This window comes from Stegodyphus dumicola, chromosome 1 (genome assembly GCF_044657685.1).
Source record: "Stegodyphus dumicola isolate Sdum_Otavi_A_Nest chromosome 1, ASM4465768v1".
In the NCBI taxonomy this organism is placed as follows: domain Eukaryota; kingdom Metazoa; phylum Arthropoda; class Arachnida; order Araneae; family Eresidae; genus Stegodyphus; species Stegodyphus dumicola.
In genome coordinates, this window is record NC_140768.1 from 11658769 (window position 1) to 11686696 (window position 27928).

The window sequence follows — 27928 nt, forward strand, 5'->3', positions numbered from 1 at the left end:
ATAAAATGTAAAATTTTATTATTTAGAAAAACTATCAAATTTAAGTCATTTTCTTCACATCGAAATGCATTCTTTTCCCTATATGAATTCCATATTCTGACAACACAGAAATAGTGGCCACATAACTTCTAGGAGATATTTCTTATAAACCTCGTGTGTTGGCGATCAAGTAGAAAAAATGCTTAATTATGGAGCTACGTTTGAATATTTTTTTCCCTTATTGAATGAGTTCAATAAGGGAAAGTTCTTTTTTTCTTTTTTTTCTAATTTGTGTCTTAACTTTTATTTTCAAAAAACGTGCACAAAGTTTTATATAACAAAAGTTAGTATAAGAGAAGTGAGACAAATTAAATTATATGTACATTTAGTCACTATTAAAAACTAATTCTGTCTAAAAGCTGTACATTAAGAAAGCGTCATTCATCCAATTCTTAAGCTATCATGTAGGCACAAGGCTCACCAGCGACCAAGTGATAAAAAAGCTGAACACTGGTAGTTCATTCCAGGGTTCAAATCTCGGTGGAAAGCTGACTGCATGGGCGCTTTCGCGGTTTTCCCCCCTTGCGTAACATGTATACGAGCGAGTTTCCTTTAAAACGTCCTCCACGAAGGCATGCCTTTCCTTGGCTTAGTGCCTTTTCGTCCGTTTTCTTTTCATGCCGCGTTCGAAACAGTGTCGTTTGTCCGCGGCCTTTCGCCCTTATTCTGTCTTTCCCGTTTCATTCGTTGTTCAAAAAGTCACTTTATGATTAAGAAAAGATATATTCAGACGAAATGACCCTTACTACTTTGACCTGATTTAGCATTTGAGTTCTAATATTTATTAAACATTTTCTTTAGATAAATTTATTCCGAGCAGAATAATGAATTTCAGACATGTTCAAGAGGCGTGTTTTTGAATCAAATTCCATTTTTTTCATTATAGTGTCCATTGTTTAATTTCACATACTTCTAAAGAAATAGAACCACTGTTCCTTGCTTTGACAGAAAATCAAAATGTAGCAAGTGTATAACGAAGATGTACATGTTTTACTAAAAATATAGTGAGCCCCCTATAAACGCAATCGTTCACGGTTTTAAAGAATTTTAGTTGTAGATATGGTGGTCTTTTAGAAATATGATATTCACTGGCAATGTTTGTTTATCTTCACAAAAAGTACAGGTCTCTTTCAAAAGGCGACGTCTTTGAAATGTCTTCAATAGATATAATTCACTATAATTACTATTTTCTAATGTGTGTGTGTGTGTGTGATTATGGGAAAGCCTCGAAGGCTATCTGCCTTACGGGAAGAATGCCTTCATGGAGGGCTTTCTAAGGGAAACTGGCTCGTATACACGTTACACATGGGGAAAACCACGAAAACACCCATGCAGCCAGCCCATTCGCAGGATTCGAACCTCGGACCGAACTACCAGTGTTCAGCGACTTTACCGCACGGCCGCTCGTGGGCTTATTTTCTAATGGATAATGGAATTAATTTAATCTAACGTCAGCTAGAAAACGGCTATTTACAAAAGGGAGATTTAAAAGCACTGTAAATGTAATTAAGAGCACAGTAATTTTTCTTTCACAATCAACTGTTAGATAACTGATATTCATACGTCTTGAACAAATATGCAGCAAATGCAAGATTAAATATTACAATTTGAAACATTAATACTAATTTTTTATTACTATACATAATACTATTTAATGAATGATGAATTTATATAATATGTATACTTAGAATCTAAACATGATGAATTTTGAATCTGATGACTCTATAAATATATATTTATGTAGTTACAAAATTTTATTACATGTTATAATATGCATAGTTCTTTGTAATCTTCACAATCTCTAATAAAATGCTTCATATTTATTACTATATTTTGAGGTGATTTAGAGATGTTGACTTCTAAGAGTTGTTCCATCCCCCCCAAAAAATAAATAAATAAATAAATAAAATGAAAATTAAAAACACTATTCCAAATTGCTGTAGTTGAAAGATTAAGAGGTTATATTTGGAATTCATTTTCTGCCAGGGTGTCAGCTGACAGTTTTAATTTATTCAGAAATCTAAAAGAAAATATCTCTAAGAAATCGCCAAATTATAATTGTTACATTCAAAAAAGCTTCAATGAGAAATATATTTAAACTTTGATAATAAGCTCAAGTCTAAAGTAAAGAATAAAATATCTCTTAACCAAGTTTTCATTGTGCTTAACTGTTTTAATATTCCTACACTAAAAAGGAACTAAAGGAAAAACTAAGAAGAAATAAAATAAAATTCAACAGTTTTTAATTAAAAAGTTAATAGTTTTAATAATGAAACATAATTATATTTAATCTCAGCAGTATTACCTTAAAAATAGCATGTGAGAAACTCCACAATGATATTTTTCATTTTCACATACACATACCAAAGTTAAATAAGTAAAGAAATAATAAAATGCAATTTCAGATTTATCATCGAAACGTTACGGCTAATCACTTAATCAGAGAGTAGAAAGTTTGCTTTCAACATAATAAATTAAACAAAGAAACAGACAAATATTTGTCTCAAATATATGTATACAAACAGACATATATTTGAGACATTAAAATTCAGATCTGAATAACTCCATTTATTACAATTAATATTATAAATATATGGTATAGTAATAAAAAACCATATGTCCATTTCGATTATGTGCGCTTTTATCAGTATGGGCTTTTTTGAGAATGGGCTTTTATCAAGGTGGGCTTTTATCAGTGTGAGCTTTTATCAATGTGCGCTTTCATCCAGGGGCGTAGCTAGAGGAGGGCAAGGGGGGCATCTGTCCTCGGGCGCAGAATCCAAGGGCCGCCAAACTGATGTTAGGACATTTTAGAATTAAATGTTTTCCATCCTTGGCAAGCAGTAGGGGGCACGAAATCTTCAGTTGTCCCTGGGCGCTGAAAACCCTAGCTACGACTCTGCTTTCATCGTTGTGGGTATTTGTCGCGTGGGCAATTATCATAATGGGCTTTTTTCTGTGGGCTTTTGTTTTGTTTCGTCCAGTGGGCTTTTGTCTGGGAACCGAGTTTTACAGATGACTTAATGCCAGGATGGTCTGCGTTATGCATTTGATGAAATATTTTCTTGGATATATGGTCTGATATTATTCGTTGAATTTTCACACCACAAAGACTTCCCAGAAGGTAGCGGATACTGCTTGAAGTTCAGGGAAATTGCTGATGTCTTCAAATTTTGCAATTCTTTATCCATATTTTGTTCATCTACAATTTTATCTTATTCGGTCAAAGAAATTTCTTTAATTCTAGATAAAGTATCTGCAACGATGTTGTCTCGACCTTCTATGGGTTGTATATCAGTTGAAAATTGAGATATGTATTGTAAATGTCTATGTTGAGGAGGTGATGCTTTTTCTGACCTTTGTTTTAAATGCAAAGATTGTGGGTTTATGGTCTCTAAATATTTTAAATGTTCTTTCTCCCAGTAAAAATTTTAAGTGTGCGATGGAGAAGTAACAATACTCTCTATTGTAAGTACTGTAATGCTTTTGCGCTTCGTTTAATTTTCTGGAATAAAATGCAATAGGTTTCCATCCGTTATCTTTAAATTGTTGAAGAACCGCTCCAATTCGCCGAGTCTGTATATAATGACAGAGGTAGTTCATGATTCGGAAATGATAAGATTGTTGTATTGACTAAATCATCTTTGCATCTCTGAAATTGCTGCTGTTTCCACTGAATTTTGCGTACTCCTTGTAGGTAGCCGTGTAGGAGAGTTTGGTTTTTTGATGCATTCTTTTAAATATCGTAGATAAAAATTAATAAGACCTCACAACATTCTGAGTTCATGAACGGTTGTTCGAAGTTTGTAATTAACAATAGTTTGGACTTTGTTAGGTAACTTTCTGTATAAGTTCCAGCCACAATACACTCATACCTTCGTGCAGATCCTCCATTATTGATTTCTTTAAAGCGATAATATTTCGTGACAACAATTTGAAAAGTAAATTATTCTGAGTCAACGCAAAATCCATTTCGAGACATCCCATTCGGGACAAGAGTCCGTTTGGGGCTCATTATTATGAAAAGCTTTGTTAAAAGAAGTCAGAATCTCAATCCACTGACAACACCCGATTGACATCTGAAATAACTTAGCACGCATATTAAGCAACTATAGATATACAAATGTATGTGATTGATTTTGTAGGAAACGGTGGAATGCACACATACATACAATTATTAGATATTTACTCTTGAGTAACCACGTGTAACTTTGTTTCTTTTTAATCTGAATTTGCTTCAAGTTGTTTCTAAAATTCGCTTTTAAACATATATTAACATTTTTCTTATTTTAAGCAGATATTTGATTTTTTTCATCAATATTCAAATCATTTTTAATACAACATAGATTGGAGTTACCACATTCTGAGGAAAAGAATTCAGGGAAGCTCCGAACAAAATTTTAACCAGTTTTATCATTCGAAAAGGAAAATTGTGCCAGAAATTTAATTTCTGAAGGATATGGTTAGAGCACAATAATAATAAATGACAAGTAGTCATGCATAAACTACTGGCTGCTATCAAAACGTTATTATTTTGTAAACCTACATTGCAGTAAGAATACAGAGGCTGTACACATTTTTTAGAAGATGTACATTGTATTCACAAAACTAAGGGGACACATCGGGAGATTTAATAGGGATATCAGCTAAGGGTATGGCCTTGATACCAGTTTCTTGTTCATTTCTTTTAGGAAATTTACAGTGGGTTTTGATGTGTAACTGCTAGCTTTGTCCTGATGGAGTCTCACACATTGATGGCACTGTGGGTACAGCGATGGTATTTCATTCCGAAAAACTGGCGATAAAATATGTTCCTGATAGTATTTGGAGTTAATTTTGACATTTGTTTTGCACTCTCATTATTTTTAACTTGCCATTATAAGAAAATCCAGCAACAATCATGAATCCCTTAGAAAAACTTTCTCTCGATTCTTTGAACCATGTATTTAAATTTTTTTTCGCTCCTTTTATGATAATAAATGGCTCCTTTTTTTTTTTTTTTTTTGTTTTGTTACAATCATTTAAATACATCCATGCTTCATCTATTGTGACAAATGTTTTCCATTTTTCTTTGGATAAGTGTTTCTCATATAGAATTCTGCAGCGTCTCCTGTGTTGAGCGATATGCTTTAGAAGAAGACGATGCACATTGCGTTTTTTCGCTTTCTTAAGGTTTAAATCAATATTTATCCTTTTGTTTACAGTGGACACCGGGCATTTTAATGATTTTGCAACTGTCCTTTGACTAGGGGGATTTTCTTTTAACATTAAACAACGTACCTTTGCAATAGTCGAAGATGTCCGTTTTTTCCTTGGGTATTTGTTTGGAATTTTTGTCCCACTTGAGGCTCCAATTTGACGTCTTTTTTCCTTTCTTGTTGATGATATTACCTATCGACGCTTTAGATATCACAAAACAACGACTCTCACATCGTGTTTGGATAACGGAGTATGCACATTTCTCTTCGGAAAGAGTGTAAATGTAGCCTTCGAACCACTGCTTTGTTAAATTCGCCGTTTTGAATAAAAACAAAACTTTCAAGCCACAGACGATAATTTTGACTTTTAAAAATATAGTACAATTGCAATTACTTCTTTTGCAGCAAACGATTTTTTATTACCGCTTACCAAAATCGTCTAAAAATATGCGAACAGCCTCTGTGATATTAAAATTAACAATATGCGATAGTAACTGAGTCGTTCACGTTGCACAGAGCGCCATGAATCCGGCTTATTTACCATATAAAGAAGCCTGAGGGACATCTCACAATCATGAATCTTGATGGCATTTCCTAGGAGGGACATCGGAAGAACAAAGAAAAAGGGGGACCAGGATTTCGAAAGTTCCAACATATGAGCAGTAGATAAGGCTACAATGAGTTGGAGCATAAAATAACAGTTGTAAGGTGAAATCGCATGTTTGGAAAGTTTCCTAAGTGTGAGAACAATTGCGACGTCCGGTTAGCTTAACAAGGATCTACAGGAAAAAAAAAAAAAAAAAAAAAGTTTCAAATAATAAATGTAAGGGAAAATAAAATGGGTAAAATGCTGTTACAAAAATGCAGATACGAACTTGAATAGAGTCAAAAAAATAACCAAAGAAATATAGTTTAGCAATTACAATAAAGGAAGGAGAAAATTATGCGAATATTTTTAAACCTTTCAGAACCTAGCGCTAAAATACCTAGTTGGGAAAATACGCGAGCCCCAAATGGGGTATTTTTCTTATATGAGGTTTCCTTTGCTTAATTTTTTAAGTTAAGGTTTTGCATTTTCCCACCTTCTACCTGTTTTTGAGTAGTAACCTAGATTGTATTACTTATAATAATTTATGCTCCTGTTGATAAATATTTCTATTTATTCTTTCCAGATTTAATTTTTCTTTACCTAGCAACACTTAATTCTTTTCAGGTGATTTTGTTTGTTACTACCATTTCCAGTTTCTTGTATTTCATTTACATTTAACGTGTAAATTTAGATTAAATTTATTGCTCATTTATATAGGTAAATTCAACCATGGATCGGTTATCTGGAAAGAGAAAACATAAAGAAGTTGCACCAAATCTGTTAAATTATATGGCAATGGTAAGTACCATTTCTCATAATTTTCCCTCCAACATGACTCAAGTTTTCCTCATATCAACCTAGCCTCTTCTTATTTTCACTAAGGAAATTCTTGCATAATTGGCATATTTAATATTTTATATAATCTGATTATTCCTATTCTTACTAAAAAATAAATTTTATGTGTGAAAATATTTGCTCTCATTTATGAGTCGAGAAACGAATACAGACAAAATGACAAAACGAGTTTTTTGGAATTATTGATCATTTTTGCCAAACTTACCGATTTCTCTTTGAAATTATGTTACAATTTTTATTTGAATTATGTTCATAACAGCAACTTTGTTTATCAGTAGCAGACAGATTAAACATAAAAAAAATAACAATATCTCATGTTTTTCAAATGGCAACAGACTAGAATGAAAAGTAAAAGAAGGCGTTAAAGTGAAAGAAATCAAAATCGCATTTCGAGACTAAAATTCCGTTAGGGTTAAAAATCACGATCCCTTCTTAGGAATGAATATCGAGTTGAATTATAAATGTAACTACAGTGTCTCACAAAAGTGATGGAACACTTGTGCTTTACAAAAGGAACTTGTAAAATACAAAACAAACTTGTAAAACTTGTAAAATAAACAAAAATAAAACAATAAATAATAAATAAAACAAACTTGTAAAATACAAAAAAAAAAAATTACATACCAAATACAGTTAAAAACAGCTAAAAAATAGTTTTTGCAAAATAACGTATGTTAAAACAATATATGTAAATCTAAAATATACTATAAGTCGTGCGTTCAAGACACAGTGTCTCACAAAAGTGATGGGACACTTGTGCTTTACAAAAGGAAACTGTGGTAAAATAAATTTAAAAAACATGAAAAAATTTTTGTGGGTGTGTTTCATACTTAAATTTAGTAACAATTATTACATAATATACATTTTCTCAAAATATTAAAATATTAATTTATTAAAAATACAATTGTTTAGAACGGAGCAAAAAATGGCTCACATAAGTGATGGGACACTTACTTTTCCATCAAATATTTATCCAAAAATTTTACTTTTTAAAAGGTTTTAATATTTTGTTGGATTTCCTTTTACTTTTAAAACATGATTTAATCTTCCTGGGATCGATTCGACTAATTTTTTTTTTTGTGATTTTACCCCATTCTTCTTAAAGCACCGATTTTAATTGTTGTTTTGAAGAAAAGGTGTGTTTGCGAATTCTTGATTCCAATTCTTGCCAAATATTTTCTATGGGATTTAAGTCTGGAGATTGTGGTGGTGTTTTTATTATTTCAGGACAGTTATACAGCAGCCAGAGTCTAACGTTCAAAGCAGTGTGCTTGGGGTCATTGTCCTGGTAGAATTTAAAATTGTTATGAAGGTTCAATTTTCGTGCTGAAGATTTCAAATTTTGATTTAAAATGTCAATATACTTGTACTGATCCATTATACTGGCAATAGAAACAAGATAACTAACTCCAGCGGACGACATACATCCCCATACCACAACTCCTCCTCCACCATGTTGTACTATTGGCACCAAGTTCTGTTTGCGAAATTCTTTCCTAGGTTTTCTCCACATCAAGATTCTACCGTCAGAACCAAATATATTAAATTTACTCTTATCAGCAAATATAATTTCATTCCAGTAATCAGATTTCTTATTTATGTTGGATTTTGCGAAAGCCAGTCTGAGTTTTCTATTCTTTTCACTTACGAAGAATTTTTTCCTGGCTGCTCTACCGTGATATCCAGCAGATCGAATTACTCTTCTAATAGTCTCAGGATTAACAATTACTCCATATAATGCTTGTAAATCAGCAGCAACTTTAGAAACACTCATTTTTGGATTTTTTTTAATATTTCGAACGATAATTCACTTTATTCCATTGGATAGCTTTCATGGTCGGCCAGGTCTTCTTTTATCCTGAATCATACGATTCTTTTTATATCGTTTAATGATATTGAACAAGTTAACTGTTTCAGCAGTTTCTCTAATAGATTTTCCACGTTCAATATGCAAATTAATAACTAATTTTCGAATTTCAGGCAAAGTTTCTTTTCGTTTAGCATTCATAGCTGCAGAGAGCTAAAAAACACAAAAATTCCAAAAAAAAACTGGAGAGAAATACTGAAGACGATTTTAGAAATTATTGCCAATTGCTTTTAAGTAAAAATAAAAATCCCAAAAAATATTTTTATTGTAGTACGTTAGTAGTATCTAATGGTGTCTCATCACTTATGTGAGCCATTTTTTGCTCCGTTCTAAACAATTGTATTTTTATTAAATTAATATTTTAATTTAAATTTAAATTAATATTACTAAATTTAAGTATGAAACACACCCACAAAAATTTTTTACATGTTTTTTTAATTTATTTTATTACAGTTTCCTTTTGTAAAGCTCAAGTGTCCCATCACTTTTGTGAGACACTGTACATTGACTTTTCGTCTAGGCAAAACGACTACCAGCCCTCATATTAACTTAGACTTGTACCTAATAATAGTCGATTCATTATTTAAGTAGGTCAAAGCCATGAGGATTATATGCCTGACAGGAGGGATGCCTTCATTTAAAGCTTTCTTAAGCAAATTTGTTCACCATTTTGCTCTTATCATTTCTTCATTTAAAGCCAGTTTGTTTGCCTGGGATCCAACCCAAACTTTCTCGAATTCAGTGGTCTTAATCACTCGGCCAAGAATGAGGCGCACCTGATAATGAAAAGAAAAGAATTCTGAAAAAATAATTTTTAGTCTTAATGCATAAATTGTAATACCTAAAATATACAGTCAAAAGTCGTTAATCCGGACTCGTCGGGACTTCGGCGATTCCGGATTATTGATTTTTCCGGATTATAGATCATCAGTTTAAATCTCGTAAGATGGCATGCAGAAATTCTAAAATTAAAAATATGAAACCGTAATTTATGAAATAAAGAACAATTATGATCTAAAGGGTATCAAAATTTGCAAAAAGAAAAAGCTTAATATTTATTTGTTTACTTTATTAAACATTTCTTTCAATGTAAGTTGTTTAAGTTGCTTCGTTTTATGTGATAATACTTTTCTTTAATTCTATAAACAGACATAATTTCTTGTTCAGTTACAAAGTTCTGCTGTTCAAGTCCTATAATTGCTGTGTCGAGAATACCGACTAATTTGTCAATCGAAATTTTTTCGTTTTCAATAACCTCTGTCACTTTCTTCGCTATCGGAAGCGAATTATAATGACGAGGAACTTGTTTTAAATCATATCAAAGACGGAGCACATCGAGATGAAATACTACATTTGATAAGGAATTATAAGCCAAATAAAATAAAAACATCTGCTCTGAAGATAAGGATAGTGCTGACAGATCAACTTCCAATTCATTACGCGCCCGCCGCGGCGTTCCCTCCGCCGAGCAGTGTGAAATTGATAAACAGATTTCAGATTTCAAAACATACTTTCGCTTTAGATCCTTTACATATTAACAAATATATATCGGAAATTCTATTTGATATAATCGAAAGTTTAAGCTTACTTTTATAAAATTGCTCTTACAGTCTGCAAAAAATAATAAGCCGGATCCAATTCGAAAATTAAGGAACAACGCAATCATCAACATTAACTGAAATAAATAATTATTTAGCTTATACTTCCATTATACATAAAATGCGCATGCGAAAACGTATTCTGCACTTGCGCACACTCATATGCGCAGTCGTAAAAGGTCTTACGCGCACGCGTAAACGCCTGTGCGCATGTGTCAACGCGGCACATGCGCAGAAAGTTTTTAGTTTTGAGGTCCATATTATAGATCATTCCGAATTATGGGTGTCAGAATTAAAGACTTTTGACTGTATTTCATATTTCATTTCTGGGAGGGGGGAATTTAATTAAATTATTTGTTTTTCTGTTATAATATTTGCGAGTGACAAACAAAAAAAGTTTTTCTGCTATAATATTTGAGTGACAAACAAAATTTCTGTGGTCCTTCGTGTGAAATAATTCGGTAACTTGAAGACAGACATAAATGGTATTTTTTTTAATTGGAGCTGTCTGGTATGTTACACCCCGATTTAAATTATATTTACTTTTCATTCGTTTTTAAAGTACATTAACCATATACGTTTTTATTTTAATTTAATTATTCCTTTTTTCTTTTTTTTTTAATAATGCAGGTTAATAAAAGGATTGAGTTCTTAGATATGAAAATAGCAGAGTTGGAAGGAATATTAGTAAATTATAAAGATGAAATGGAAGAAATGAGAGAAGGACCAGCAAGAGTGAGTTTTTCACCCCTTTTGCAAGTAAAAAGAAATATGTGAAATTGATTCAAGTTTATTTAATTACATGATTTTTTCTTTTATAGATTTCTATTAAAAAGGCAGTTGCGATGCTACAAAACATAATGAAACTGTAAGTACTTTTTTCCCCAATTTTCAGATACAATGATCTGTCAACAACCTGTTTTTATGATATTTCATACTGAATTTTACCTAACAAATGTTTTTATGTTTGCCATTTTTCAATGTAAAAATAAGCTGGATGCATATTTGAGGTTTTGGAGACTACAAAACCTGTCCGGTATTTATATATGGAGTAGATAAAAATGTAAAGGGTATAAACTATATGTCTCAGAGCTGTTTTTATCTCCTCTTAAGTGAGGAAAATCTTATGTCAGACTTTGTATAACTGCAATCTTACTTTTTAATTTCAGCCACTTTTCTTATTTACTTTATTTCAGAAAAGAATTGCGTTTTTCATATCTCAAAAGCGCAACCTAGGATATATATTAGATTTATATATAACATTATTCTAACATATGTATTTTGACACAAATTCGGACATTTTCCGAAAGAAACATGTAATTTTTTTTTCTTTTTCATTTCGATTCTACGAAACAAATTATGCTTAGAACGCATGAAAAGAAAAAAGGTCCATCGTTCATTCTTTCAAATAATTGTAACAAAGTGCGTAAACCACATTTTCGTTATTATCGCTTATATAAAATACGCCAAATTTCAAAGCACACCAAAATGTAAATTCACGTATATCTTAGGAAATTTTGAATAAAAAATTTTGAGTTTTTGCTGATATGCTTAGAAGTACATCTACTTTAAGATGATGTTAAAATTTTTATAGGTTATAATAAAATTTTTTTTCGAAAAATTTATAAAAAGTATTTAAAAATACAAATTTTTAAAAGAAATAATAAAAATGTACGAATTATATTTGGATTAAGCCTAAATTTGAATTCTGGAAGAAGTAATCAGGTAAGTTTAATAAAAAAAAAGATATATTAATAAATATATATATCAAGTTCAATTAAACATTGAGGAGCTAAAGTTTTTAGAACTAATTTTTATAAACGTACTCGTGAAATTTTTACAAAACTTGGCAGTTTCGCATAATTTGAGTGGCAGAATCGAAACATGGAAAAAAATTGGCATATCATTCCAGGAAAAGTCCTATTTGTGTCAAAATACCTATATTAAAACCATGCTATATATCAAGGGTGGCCAAACTTAATAACGACAGGAGCCGTATAGTAGATTTCATGAATGTTCGAGAAACGCAAATACATATTTATACCGTTTCAAAAATAATAAAACATGTATTCAATGGAAAGAAACGTTTGAAGTAAATTAATGAGAATTTCGCATTTTATGTGTAATTAAACATGGTTACATATAAATGCAAATACATGTTTTTTTTCTGCTGGCCTGTATTCAGTAAAGTAAGTCCCAATAAAATATAAATTTGAGTGCGTGTGTGTGTGTGTGTGTGTGTGTGTGTGATTATGGCAAAGCCTCGAGGGCTATCTGCCTAAGGGGAGGGATGTCTTCGTGGGGGACTTTCTAAGGGAAACTGGCTCGTATACACGTTACACATGGGGAAAACCACGAAAACGCCCATGCAGCCAGCCCGTTCGCCGGATTCGAACCTCGGACCGAACTACCAGTGTTCAGCGACTTTACCGCTCGGCCGCTGGTGAGCCCAAATATAAATTTGAAATTACTATATATTTGGTGTTCACTCACTATTACAACTGGCGTTCAACTATAAATTTGAACGCCAGTTGAGCGTTCTTCTCTCAGACAGAAAAAAGCAAAAATTTTCTTTTTGTCTCCTTTATCCTCCTCCTTTTATAATTGTCGTTTGATTTTAGTAGAAGTAAGCTAAAATCCGAAGAATATGTATTGGTCTTTAAGAATACAGTTATGTAAAACATTTTTCATTTGAGTGAATTATAAATAATTAATTAAAAATTGTTTTTTTCTTTAAAAAACTGAATTATACCATTAGATGAGAAATGGATTACAAGTTATAATTTGATTTTTCTACAGACATTCGAATCTTCAGATATCAGAAATTTTCAGAAAGAGTTTTAATTCTAAACATCGAATCTTAGAGCTTTTTTCCCGTCATTCGAATGTTCTCAATCCTAACCTTAGAAATAGTTAAACATTTTAACCCAAAACTTTGGAATGACTAGTTAACTGATGCCCAGTATAAAAAAATTAACTAAAAACTAAACTTTATTGTAATGGCATCTGTGTCACTCCTGATTGCTCTGAGTGGTACACTATTTCAGTACCCAGGTAAATCTGGCAGAATTTTTATGTAATCATTATACCTGCGCAAAATTCTCGAAGCTGTCCCAATAATTCTGAGCATAGATAACTTATTGCTAATAAATCTAACGATTCATGCCATGATATATTAATGCTTCGTTAGACTACGTATTTCAACTGTCTCCCTGTCGAACGTTTCAGCTGTGGCTGATGAATTTTGAGCTAATTTCAAATACAAGGAAAATCAAAACTAATGGTACAAAAAGAAAATGTACCTGTAACTATTATAATGAATTTGCTTCACAAATGCAGATATGATATGATAGTTTTAATTCTCCAAATTTCTATGGACATGCATAGGCATGGTAGACGTCTACACAATAGTTTAATTCCTGAGTTCTTTGCTACACATATGTACGGATCCATCACATTCAAACGCTTTAACTGTTGGACCCATAAAGATTATTAATTGACTTATCGTTTTTTGTTAAATTTCAAAGAAAAATAACTCCAATTCAGAGGAAAGAATAAAATAAAACGCTTTTTTTACTTAATCTTCACTCTAATAGTTATACAAGCTGGGTATAGGGAAAAACAATCCGAAATGAAGTTTGAAATGAATTTTTTAAATGGAATCTGTACGTTTATGAGGATACTATGACTGTAGAAAATGAAAGATTAGACTTACAAATGTAAATCCAGCAAAATTTCACATTACATTGCTTGCAATTTATAGTGACAGGCCAGTGGATCGTATTACTACAACATTCCTTTGGTCTACACAGCTTTCGTGAAGGACGTGTCAAACATACATGATGATCGACGATTAAGAAGATGAATAATATCAGCATATTAAAAAGTATAATGCCGGTACCAGAGCAGGGGTAACCGGTGCAACGTCACTGAGGTAAGGTGAGGTGAACTAAGTGAAAGTTTTTAGAAATACCACGATCCTACTGCGATATTTGTGACGACGTAAAAAGAGAGAAGTTCACCAAGCAACGAACAAGAAACTATTACAAGCTAAAGCGATTTCATCTGCATCAGTATGCAGCATTTTGACAAAAAGTTTTGTAGAAGAGAGATATTCGTATCCAGTTGACCCTTCATTGCTTGATGCAACACGATGATGAAGTTGTATCTCGAATAATAGCAATTGACAAAACGTGAACTGAAAACTTTGAGCAGAATTAAATTCATTGTCAAACAAGTGGTTCAGCCCGAGATCTAAAAAATTTTAGCATGCTCAAACATTTATGAACAAATTATGATTTCTTCCTAGAATTACCAAGGAATTCTTACGGAAGGTAGAGTTTCATGAGAAAAATGTGTTAACCGCAGCATATTACTGTGATGTGTTGCGAAATATGTGAAGAAATTACATAAAAATGATCTGACTTGCTTAGGGATGCAGAATTAATTTTAAAGGACACCCCCGCACATGAAAAAATTGGGCACCTCTCCTAACTAAATAAGAACGAGAAAGTTTACTTTGCCAATCCTAAAAATCCCCAGATTTCGAATTCCTCTCCAGATTGGAAGAGCTCTACGTGGACAGCGAGTTTCCTCCTTGAAAAAGGTTTCTTCAGTTACCCAAATCATTCACGGACTGAATAAATGTGGTATTCCTGTAGGCCTTTTTTGATGGCCATTATCTGCTCTAAAAATAACAACTCATAATAGCTATTGACAGAAACGGAATCTTTTGCATTTTTATTTGTTACTCTGGCGATAATTTTGCGGCGGACAGTTTGAAATTGATTAAATTGTTTCTCACATAATATAAGAAATTAAATTAGTGATTAATAAAGAAACGTGACCATGCCTGCTATATATAAATCTAGTAAATACCCTAAGTCGCCCTTTTGAGACATGAAAAACGCAAGTTGAAATTCGTCAATCGGCGAAGTAAAACGGGAGATTAAAAAAAGGGGGGGGGCTAGTGTTCATGCATTCATACAATTCTAAATCCAGTCCACCGGTATTTCTAAATTCATATATTACATTCCTCAGAATGAATTGATTCCTAAAATAAATAAGTGAAATTTTGAAGCAATCTTGTGTAATTACCTTTTTGAAATCTTAACTTTTTGATCACCATTGTATTTAGGTATAACATGGAAGTACGTTATGAGAAATTTTTAAAGCATGTAAAATTTTAATATTAATACGGATTTTGTATTTAGTTAGCTATTTTTAGTAAAACTGTAATTAAAATTGTTTTATATCCCCTCACAGTGCAGCACGAGACTTTTAAGAGAAAGCTACAGTGGCTCCCTAAAGTGTTCCTACATGATTTTCATTGAAATAGGGCTCTATCCAATAATTCAAAGTAAACTTTCTGAATGAGATTTTAATAATAAGATCTATAATCTATTCATAGAAAAATTACATGAAATATTTTTAAAATATAACGAAACCTTATTTTTAAGAAATTAATAATAAAAAAATGACAAACATTTTATCTCACAAAAGTCTTCGTACACTGAAATATTTTTGGATAAAAACAAAATTAGAATTATCGTTTGCCGCTTTTTTAAATTTTTGCATTGTGGTGGCATTTAAAAAATCGTTTGCTTTAATTTTTTATTGTTTACTTTATAATATTCTATTTATTATTGAAAAAATGGGTTGCAGTTGTAAAGAAATTACATACAGTATCCGATAATTTATAATTTTTCACCATAGTGGTGGTAAATCAATTTGAAATATCGCTAAATTAGTTAATTTATCCCGTTCTACAGTGTAGTATGTGATTAAACGCTTTAAAGAAGAAAATTCGATTGAAAACAAGGTAAGAAAAGATCGACCGAGAAAGTTAACTAAACGTGATAAGAGATTTATTATTAGAAAATTTGTGAAAAACCTACGTTTGAGTGCTGTAAAAGTTTCTGCACACTTTAATGCAACGTTTTCTTCTTCAATTTCACCTGAAACTGTTCGACGAGTTCCCAGAGAAGCTGGATTGCATGGGCGTTCTGCCCGTAAAATTTTTTTGTTAGTGACAAAAACAGAAAGCTTAGGCTTTTATTCGAAAAATAAATGATAAATACACCCGAAACGTACTGGAATAATATCCTATTTGCTGACGAAAGCAAATTTAACATTTTTGGTTCCGATGGTCGAATAACTGTATGGAGAAGAAAAAATGAGGAACTTCATTCTAGGTTCTTGGCAGCATAAAGACTAGGTAATTTGGTATTTATTGATGGCATAATGAATTATTCTCTTTATTTCAATGTTATAAGAGATAATTTAAAATTATCAGCCCAAAATTTGGGTACTGGAAACAACTTTATTTTTAATCATGGTAACGATCCTAAGCATACGGCTCTCAATGTTCGCTGTGGTGTCTCTATGATTGTCCACAGGTTTTTAAAACACCACCTCAGTCTCCAGATTTAAACCCCATAGAACACATTTTGAAAGAACTGGAAGTTAGAGTACGAAAACACGACATCAACACGAAAAGCGAAACAGTCATGATGGAAGAATGGATGAACATCATTGATACAGAAATTACAAAAAACTAGTAAAATCTATTCCCAAATACTCAAAAGTTGTTGCGGATGCTAAAGGATATCCAACTGAATATTAATTTAACGAAAAATGAAAATATTTACTAATATGTCAAGATCTTTTTGAAGTGTCCGAAGACTTTTGTGAGATAAAATGTTTGTCATTTTTTGATTATTAATTTCTTAAAAATAAAGTTTTGCTATATTTTAAAAATATTTCATGTAATTTTGTTACGATTAAATTATAGATCTTATTATTAAAATCTCATTCAGAAAGTTTACTTTTAATTAATGGACAGAGTCCTATTTCAATGAAAATCGTAAGTGTACGAACACTTTTGGGAGCCACTGTACATTGGAAAAGTAAAAATACAGAAGCACGCGCATTTAACATTTAATAATTAGATATCTCGTAATTCTATTCATTTGCTTTCCAGAAATCTCGAGACAACGGAAATTACCAAAAGCTTCCCGTGACTGATTAAAAGGCTTTAAAAAGCTGGAGAGAAACATCTCAGTTCAGTTGTTTACTGAGTGTTGTTATTGAATGTAGCGAATTCGCGGTGAGATCGGATTAGCTTTCCTTGCGCTTTGGATTGCGTCCTATTTAACGTTTTAGTAGTTTAAAATATAACTACTGTGTGATATTGTACGAATATCTTTGAGAGAAAAAATCTAGCGTTTTGTTACTATACTTGTGATAAGAATAAATTTTATTAACCTTTTATCAGACTTGTGCATTCAATCTATTACGAACCCGTGTGCACGCAACAATATTTTTATATACAGTTCGTTGTGAAACTCTTATCATATGTTATATGGTTATTGTACACTGTGGATATAAATACCTCCACATATAAAATTAAAAATATATTGATATTTTATTCTTAACAATTTTATTACATTTAAATTCCTCTTAGGAGATACCAGATGGAGAAGGATAATCTGACTGAGGAGTCTTTTCATTTGGAGAAAATGAAATCTCTTGTGCAGAGATTTAATGCTATTGTGAGTATTATTCTTTAATGTCTGTTAGGCTTAGTGATATTTATTAATGATCTGTCGTAACGAAGGAACTAAACTGAAATTATAATAATAATAATAATAATTAACAATAAAATACATCTGTGAGAAGTTTTCGACCTTACGGCCTTGGCTCTAGTGTAGAATTGGGTGCCCCTTCGATTAGCGACAATTTTTGTAAAATTTTGGCGATGAAATCTTATTTCTGGTTACCATGATAGTGTAACTTTGCCTCCTGATTTTTTTAAAATAAAAATAGATTGATGTGTACATGGACAAATTTAAACAGTGCGCAATGCCTAGTTTGTGCAATTCTGAGATGGTTTTTATTAAGTGAAAAAAGATTGATGTGTACATGGACACAGAGTTTATGCAATTCTTTGACTTTTTATTTTGGTTCTGTGTAGCGGCCATCTTAAAATTGTGTCTTCCTGGCGCCAATCTTAGCGTCAAAAAAGAATCGCCAAAAAACAAGGGGCACCCAATTGTAAACTTTTACCACAGCTTTTACTTCCATAAATCTCCTATCCCCTAGGGTCACCTATTAGTTCATACAATACTCCGAAAGTTAAATTTTCTGAAAAACTTCAATGAAGATATACATGGGATAAGTAATTTATTGGACGGAAAAGCAGGTTTCTTAAATTTTAGCAGTAGTTAGATGAGGTATAATGTTTATATGACATAAATTTACTTAAGAGTAAGTCCTAGGAAGTAGCACGTGATCACTATACACTAATCAAAGTACAAAATCATGATAAAATGGAGATGCAAATAAATGTAGTAAAAATGCAAAAATCATCGTAAAAATAAAATAATGCTTTAAAATGTTTGGGTAAACAGTAAAGATGAAACTGAAATTATATATCTATGTCGTAACACAATTAAGAGGCAATCGGCCTAGTGCAGCCTTTACCAATATATTATAAGTAGGGTGTCTTTAATGATTTATTAAAATCCTGACACCATTAATATCTGATATCTTATTTCACCTATATTCCATTTTATTTGATTAAATGTGGCAAAACATTTATCGTAATTGATAAGTAATCAATAAAACCATTCGACAAAAAAACTGATGATCTGTGGTCATGTTTAATCCATCATAATCGAAATTAGTTGAAAGAGTGGATACAAATTCAGCTTTGCATATTGTTGTTTCAAAGCAAATTAGAAATCGATGAAAATCTGTGGTTTTATTTTCATTTCCTCCATAACTTTTGATATTAGAATCTTGAGTTGTTCGTTTCAGATTGAGCCCACAATCCTTCAAAATTTTCCTGCTATTATACTGTTCTTTTCTTTTTGTATTTGCGCATGCATATATATTAGATTGATAGTGACAAGTAAAAATTTCACAAATCAAAATCAAAGAAACAGGAGATTATATTAAATTATTAGATTATTATAGATTATATTATTAGAACTATTATAGATTATATTATTAGATTATTATTAAAAAATGTTGAATATTGGCAAAAGTGCAGTTTGAAGAAGCATGTACTCACTCAGGTAGAGAAAATATAGATGCAATATAGATAAAATATGTGAATGCCAGGCATGTGCACTCAGATGGTCTTCGGCCGCCTTCGCTACCGATTAATTGAGTATTTTCGCTACCGATTAATTTGGTCAGTTCCATAGACTGCCCATAGCAAACGATTGAACTTTTTTGGGAAAAAAGTGGACGTCGACCTTTCCCAGCACCCAGAAAAGAATTATAGAAAGTTTGGTGACAATAGCTATAGTAGTGACAAAGTGTATCATGAACCAACAGACAGACATTCTTCTTTATATATATATAGAGAGAGATGTATGAAAGGGTACTGCTAATCTTTCAGTAGAGCCTTGAATACTCCAATATAGCCTTGAAATTAGCTTGCTTATAGTTTCTCAAGGCTATTAGAGTTAAATCTTTTGCTCTAGCAGTTATAAATTTTGATCACGTGACTAACAAAATACGTAGTATTTTATGTTAATAACAATTGCCAGGAGTTGTATCAAGATTTATTGTCACATTGAAATAGTTAATGAACGCAGTTTTTTAAACTTTGGAGCAAATCTTATTTCAGACTTTTCTTGTACAGACTGTGCAATTATGTGAGTTTAGGAGTGGTAATTTTTTTCAATCTATATTACAGACTGATGCCATGAATATGACACTAAAAGAACTGAAAAGACTGTCCAGAAAAGTAAAGACTAATACTGTAACAAAAGTAAAGATTGATGCTGAGGTAAGAAATTTATATTGTGTTATTCCGTAACATGAACAAAAAAATATGATATGACCAGCAAATGACCAATTCCATGTTAAGACGTAGAATTGGTGGAATAGCAACGAGCTTTAAGTAAACTATCAACTTCTGGTTGATGGTTTTGAAGTAAAATCTAATTGGTTTATAAACCCTATGGTTCAATGTTAATTATAAACATCACTCATTTTTTAGTATTTCATTCTCTCATACGATGGATATTTGTAACTGTACGGGCTCATGTACACATCAGTTGACACACTTAAAAATATCCCGTCGATCATAGTATATCCTCTGGTCATCGCATTCACAAATCAATCACCTAACAAACACAAAATTTTTAAACGCAGCATATCTATAGAATTTAACGAGCTCACAATTTATTGGTCCATCTTATTTTTCAAGTTAAATAATACCGGTTCAAAAAAAGGTCTGAAAAAAACCATTTTTTATTTTAGTCAGCCACATAGATACACAGAATCCGTTATAAGTTATCAAACATGTTGTGCTTTACGACATACGTTTGGAATACGATTCGAGTTCGATGAGTCACGTTGCACACATCACCCTTGTTTACATTCTTCGAGACACTACTACAGTCTCTCTACCACTAGAGCTGTTTCATCGGCATGTCTAGGTGGTGACGGTCGCTAATAGGAATAATTAATAGTATATGCAATTAGAGTGAACCAAATCATTTTTTTTTTGACGAATGCTGGCAGCGAGAAAATGTTTATTATTCAGCTAATAGCTCTCGTAAACCTCATAACTATTTAGTAGTAAGTTCGAATGAATAAGTAGAAATTTGAAAACAATTATTTGAAGAAATATTATTCAACCATGCAACTCCAATAATTTATATAAAATTCTAATAAAAATATCTAAAAGTGAAAAAAATTTTATGATTTTTAAGTAAAAAGTTTTATGTTTTATTTAGTTTAAAGTTTTATTTCTGTGATAAAGTAAAAATATCTCCAAGAAAGAAAAAACTGTATGCTTTTTCCGTCTATGCAAAATAGATGGGAAAATGAAAAGGTTAACATAAAATGAAAGGTTATGTTGGCAAGTGAAAAACTCTTAGGAGAATGTAAAATATCTGATGTGGGCACCCCACAACTTCATTGAAAGATCTAGGAAAGTACACACATATATATACATATATTTTTTTTTCTGCACTTCATTTAAACCTATTTTCTGGAATTCCATTAGAGATGCATTTCTCATTCAATCGATTAGTGTCTACGCAAAAATAAATAATAACTCAAAACATCTTCATTCAAACTTGTAAAATACAAAACAAATTTAAATACATAATACAGTTAAAAACAGCTAAAAAAAATAGTTTTTGCAAAATAATGTATGTTAAAACAATATATGTAAATCTAAAATATATTATAAGTCGCGCGTTCAAGACATACAGTGTCTCACAAAAGTGATGGGACACTTGTGCTTTACAAAAGGAAACTGTGGTAAAATAAATTAAAAAAACATGTAAAAATTTGTTGTGGGTCTTTCATACTTAAATTTAGTAACAATTATTACATAACATACATTTTCTCAAAATATTAAAATATTCATTTAATAAAAATACAATTGTTTAGAACGAAGCAAAAAATGGCTCACATAAGTGATGGGACACTTACTTTTCCATCAAATATTTATCCAAAAATTTTACTTCTTAAAAGCTTTTAATATTTTGTTTTAATTCCTTTTACTTTTAAAACATGATTTAATCTTCTTGGGATGGACTAATTTTTTTGTGATTTCTGGAGTGATCTTACCCCATTCTTCTTGAAGCACCGATTTTAATTGTTGTTTTGAAGAAAAGGTGTGTTTGCGAATTCTTGATTCCAATTCTTGCCAAATATTCTCTATGGGATTTAAGTCTGGAGATTGTGATGGGGTTTTTATTATTTCAGGACAGTTATACAGCAGTCTGTGTCTGACGCTCAAAGCAGTGTGCTTTTTTTATATCATTGTCCTGGGAGAATTTAAAATCGTTATGAAGGTTCAATTTTCGTGCTGAAGATTTCAAATTTTGATTTAAAATATCAATATACTTGTACTGATCCATTATACTGTCAATTAAAACAAGATTACCAACTCCAGTGGACGACATACACCCCATACAATAACTCCTAATCTACCATGTTTTACTGTTGGCACCAAGTTTTGTTTTCGAAATTCTTCCCTGGGTTTTCTTCACACCAAGATTCTACCGTCAGAACCAAATATATTAAATTTACTCTCATCAGCAAATATAACTTCATTCCAGTAATCAGAATTCTTATTTGTGTTGGATTTTGCGAAAGCCAGTCTGAGTTTTCTATTCTTTTCACTTACGAAGAATATTTTCCTGGCTGCTCTACCGTGATATCCAGTAGATCGAATTACTCTTCTGATAGTGTCAGTATTAGCAATTACTCCATATAATGCTTGTAAATCAGCAGCAACTTTAGGAGCACTTATTCTTGGATTTTTTTTTTATATTTCGAACGATAATTCGCTTTATTCCATTGGATAGTTTTGATGGTTGGCCAGGTCTTCTTTTATCCTGAATCATATGATTCTTTTTATATCATTTAATGATATTGAAAACTGTTGAATGACTCAAGTGAACTGTTTCAGCAGTTTCTCTAATAGATTTTCCATGTTCAATATCCAAATTAATAACTAATTTTCAAATTTCAGGAAAAGTTTCTTTTTGTTTAGCATTCATGGCTGTACAGAGCTAAAAAACACAAAAATTCCAAAACAAACTGGAGAGAAATACTGCAGACAATTTTATAAATTATTGCCAATTGCTTTTGAGTAAAAATAAAAACCCCCAAAAATATTTTTATTGTAGTACGTAGTAGTATCTAATGGTGTCTTGTCACTTATGTGAGCCATTTTTTGCTCCGTTCTAAACAACTGTATTTTTATTAAATTAATATTTTAATACTTTGAGAAAATGTACGTTATGTAATAATTGTTACTAAATTTAAGTATGAAACACACCCACAAAAATGTTTACATCTTTTTGTAATTTATTTTATTACAGTTTCCTTTTGTAAAACACAAGTGTCCCATCATTTTCGTGAGACACTGTAGTTCAGTTTCGTCATTCGACCGAGTAGAACGGGAGATATAGACCCCGCCCCCCCTTTTGATTTGCTGTACTTATTCTAGCAAGTTTTATTTTCTGTTCTGTGTCTTCTCAAAATTATCCCGTTCAGCGCAAAAAATGTCGTTGTTTTAGAAAAAAATAATTTGGTTTACCTAGTTACAGAAGAGAAAGCAGTCTATGTATGTTATGGGAAAAACAGAAACAAATGTTCAAGTAAATTTAACCCATGAGAATTCTAAAGTAAAGCCCGCTTAAAGCTCTCCAAGGTAAACTGTCTTTCACTATTGATAATAGGGAGAAAGCCAACAATAGCTGCCAAAAGTTTTCCCTTGAACTCAAAAAATCCAGTTGTACTTAAATGTATTAATAAATTTCCATTTTAGTGGGAGTTGATGAAAGTAGAAGTCACAGTAAATACAAAATAATAGGATAATTGTTTAGCAAAAATAAAACACTACAATCGCTATCATACAACTTAAATAATTCGAAAATGAAGTTCTTAAGTACTTACGTACAGAATTTTTATAATTATAAAATCCAGATTGAGCCAAAAGTTTCACAAAGCTTTTACATCTATGATTAAAAAAAGAAGAAATTTTACATCATAATGTTTAGGAATTAACTTAGGTGAAAGCTTTGTCTCACGAGACAGCCTTCCAGCTTTCCTACAAAAATATTTTCTGTAATAGAGTAAATAATGACTTTCTCACAAATAGATACTAGGCATAATGTCCAAAATAGTAGATTGTTTGTTTTCCGATTTAGATATCAAGTATAAACAAGATAAAAATCTTACCTAGTCAGAAGATTGTCTTTCTTTAATCCAAGCAATCACGGGATATTTTTTATTTACTGAAGAAAATCTACTCAGAAGCAGACAAAAGCCCTCATTATAAAATAAAAAATTATATTTTAATTTAACATTGCACATTACTACCTACAGTCAATCTCAAAAGTGTTCTACACTTTAAGAATTTGCAGAAAAAGTGCTGTAGCCCGGAACTGAATTCGAATACAGAGCTCAAATAATTTTTCATACCATCTTCGTGCCGATTTTGAATAAAACCAAATCTTTTGGTTTTAAATATTGACAAATTTTCTTTTTCTAAAATTGAAAATATAAGGAGGCATAAATAAAACACAGCAGAAAAGTTATCATACACCGAAACATTTTCGTAAAATTCCATAAATAAAATTATCGTCTGCCATTTAAAAAAAATTTTGCATTTTGGAGACGTTTAAAAAGGCGTTTCGCTTTATTCTTTGCTTGATTACGCTCTTATATTTCATTTAATATTTTAAAATGGGTCGTAGTCATAAGGAAACAACTAGTAGACAACATTCAAAAACAACAAACAACATTCAAAAATTGATTATTTTTCATCATAAGAGTGGAAAATCTATAAGGATATCGCTAAATTAATAAATTTATCCCATTCTAAGGCACAATATGTGATAAAATGCTTTAAAGAAGAAAATTGGATTGAAAATAAAATAAGAAGAGGTCATCTGGGATAGTCTGATCAGAGATTTATAGTTATAAAATTAGTGAAAACTCTATCTTTGAATGTTGTAAAGATTTCGACAGAATTTACTGAAAAGTTTTCTACTTCAGTTTCACCTGAAACTGTTCGACGAGTACTCAGATCAGCTAGATTATTTAGATCAGCTGATCGAGGAAAATATAGAAAACCCAGGCTTTCCATCGCAATAATTATTAATGGTAAATAAGCCCGAAGCGTATTATTTGCAGACGAAAGCAAATTTAACATTTTGGGTTCCGGTGGGCGTATAATTGTATGGAGACGAGAAAATGAGGAACCGAATCCCGAGAACTTCGTTGGAACCATGGAGGTAGGAAGTAAGTTCTTTCTTACCTCCATGGTTGGAACAGTGAAGCATAGGGGTGGAGGTGTCCTTGTGTGTGGGGGGGGTCATGTCAACACATCAGGATTAGGTAATTTAGTGTTTATTGGTGGCATAATGAACCATGCTCTTTATTTAAATCTCTTACAAGATAATTTAAAATTACTCGCCCAAAACTGGGGTACTGGCAAACTCGACATAATCTAGTAAATGACTTCGCTATACGACTTCCTTCCATATAGAAACTTAACGCTTTCAGTAATATAATCGATATTAATTTTTCCCCTCTGATACTTTTCATTTAATTCTGATTCCAACCTGATGCCTTTAACTAGAGCGGCCTTCAGAACACGAAAGTAGTGTGTCTCGCTGCAGTATTGAACTAAGAGACTTTTACCAGTGCCTTTAAATCAACTCAGAGCCTTCCCTTTAAAAACGGAAGCTGATGTTGCTATCTTCTGCCTCCCCAACTAGATACGATAGAAAGTGACTTTTCTAGCCCTTTCACAAAATATATTGTAAAGCATCTACCATCAAAACTGAAGGCTGGATTCATCGAATTAGCCTTATCGTTTTATGGCATCTACAATGTACTCTATTCCTTCGCTTAGGATCCACCAGCCCGTCGAGCGGTACAATCGCTGAACAGTGGCATTTCTCCCTGGGTTTTGATGTTAGGGCATTTTCATTGTTTTCACTATGCGTAACGTTAATACGAGCCAGTTTCCCTTAAAAAGGTCCTCCACGAAAGTATACCTCTCCTTAGGCAGATAGTCCTTGTGTGTTTTGTATTAATGAAATAAACCAAATTGAACCTTCGGCTGCATTTCCCAGCGTTCCTCCCACTTCCAATATGGCGGGGGCTAAATTAAAACTTTTGGAATTTTCAGGCATCCTTAACTATGCATGTTGGGCATTAGTGTGCTGAACTCCATCTACTCTGAATGTTAATTCCTTCAACCACAAAAGACAGTCAGTCAGACAACTTTTTCCGCCGTCTTAGCTTCTAAGTTAAATTTTGTCATGCTTCCAATAAGGTCGTAACATTGTCAGCGCTTCATTAAAATTCTGAATACTTACGAAAATAGTCTGCTTTCATAGCTTGACCTTTTTTGATGCTATCAGAAATATATGTTTTGTTCTACCGTTTGTAAATTTTTTAATGCATGCATAATAAAACAGTTGTTTTCATACAGATGTAGCCAATTTTAACTGTAATTTTTAGCATCATTCTATAATTTAGATAAACAACAAATACTGGCCTTTGTAGTAATATTTATTATCATATTAAAATATTCAATGAATTGCAATGCTAGAACTTGAGGGCAAATTCTTGTTTCTCTTGTACAACTTGAAGCTTAGCACTGACAATATTGTTTCCATTTTTATTACAGACTGAGGCTATAAAAAGGAAAGTTAAAAAAATGAACAAAGAGTGTAGAAAAATGAATGCTGGTTTTGAGGAATTCGCATTGGTATTGAGAACTCCAAAGCGAAGAAAAGCATCATCTTCTGAAGAGAGTGAAGCATCATTCAAAGAAACAAAGCCAAAGAAAAAACCAAAGGTTCGTAAATGGGACAGCTCCGATTCTGAATCTGAAAAGAGCATGAGTTCCAGCGAAGAAAGTGAAAGCAGTCAAGAATCAGAAGATCAGTGGGAAGTCAATAAAAGCTGTGAAGGGAATCGAATAAAACTCAACATAAATAAGAAAGCCATTAGTAGTGAAGATGATGATGAATCCACTTCTCGAGAATCTACACCGAGCAACTGGGAGAGCGAAATCGATTCAGATGAGAGTGAAGAGGAGGAAAGAAAGTTCATCAGAAGATGACAAACAATACTCTCGGCCATCGTATCAGCCTAACTATGCTCCACCTGAGCAAGTCCCTCCTTTTATTTCAAATCCATATGTAGCAACACCAGTGCCACAGCCTAATGGAGGATTTATGATCGATACTTTGTTACGAGCTAGGAATCCCGAAAACGAAGAAGACGAAATGACAGGTGTTACTGACATAGTTTCATACATCACACAAGAATAAATCTAAATCATGTAAATTACCATTCAGCATTTTAGAGGGCATTTATCAATGTAGATAACTTGTATGTATAAAATCATACTTGCAATATGTTTTGTTTCTAGTTTTATATTTCATGCTAAAGGTTTACAAGCTGTTGTCTTTTTTTTATTGATATTCTGTTCATTGATTTGACATTTTTTTATGGCTTTACAAAATTGGTACCGATTCTTTGGTTATTTTCACGTCCTGTTCTTTTTGGAATGGGTTTATTAGTTACTGTTTCTAATTGTAAGTATCAGCTAGGTACTTGAAGTGTAAATATGCAAAGTCCTCCTGGTAGGAGTAAATGCTGTATGGATGTCTTTTCTCCCTCTCCCATTAAGCTGCCATTACATATGTACATTAAAAAATATTCTGCTTTGGATTTGTATCATGTATTCTGTGTTGCTATTTAGCACCACAGATTTCTGTACACGTGAATGTTCTGTATGTCTGTTATTTATATAAGTGTATTGTTTATACATCCTACTTTATCACATGTGATATACTTTTCATAATTCATATCTATTCAGATGTAAGCTATTTTGTTTTTTTAATAATAAACGAATGAAAATTCCTTTTTCTGGTGCATTTATGAATATCTATTCCTAGACTTTAGGTACCAAACGTAATCATTCCTATTTCATGAATTCTATGAACAGATTCTACTTAGTATACTGTCGCTTAAATGTGTAAAAACAATTAACACAGGACTGATTTAATGTTTATTTTACTGTATGACAGATTGGTTTAAACTAAGAGCTGGTATATAAAGTTAAAGAAACTAGTGTAAAATAAAGCTGGGATAACTACAGTAGTAGGAAAACTAAACATAAGATTTATTTTGATGGCTGTTTACTGGTGACCAAAAAAAAGTCCTAAAAATTCCTTAAAATATACAAGTTATTTATTTAAAAAAATGTAGA

The 27928-nt window shown here is 31.9% G+C and overlaps 2 protein-coding genes across 7 annotated transcripts in view; one reads left to right on the plus strand and one right to left on the minus strand.

Annotated features, from left to right (window-relative positions):
* Positions 1 to 27928, minus strand: part of LOC118189255 (protein 4.1-like) — a 189054-nt gene that overhangs the window by 27122 nt on the left and 134004 nt on the right. The gene's annotated exons all lie outside the window — the stretch shown is intronic.
* LOC146999046 (uncharacterized) lies at positions 6488 to 27771 on the plus strand. The gene is made up of 6 exons (XM_085812809.1): positions 6488 to 6624; positions 10777 to 10881; positions 10968 to 11014; positions 17612 to 17699; positions 19856 to 19948; positions 26336 to 27771. Exons 1-6 carry the CDS (start codon positions 6556 to 6558, stop codon positions 26771 to 26773), a joined length of 840 nt encoding a protein of 279 aa, XP_085668935.1. The 5' UTR covers positions 6488 to 6555; the 3' UTR covers positions 26774 to 27771.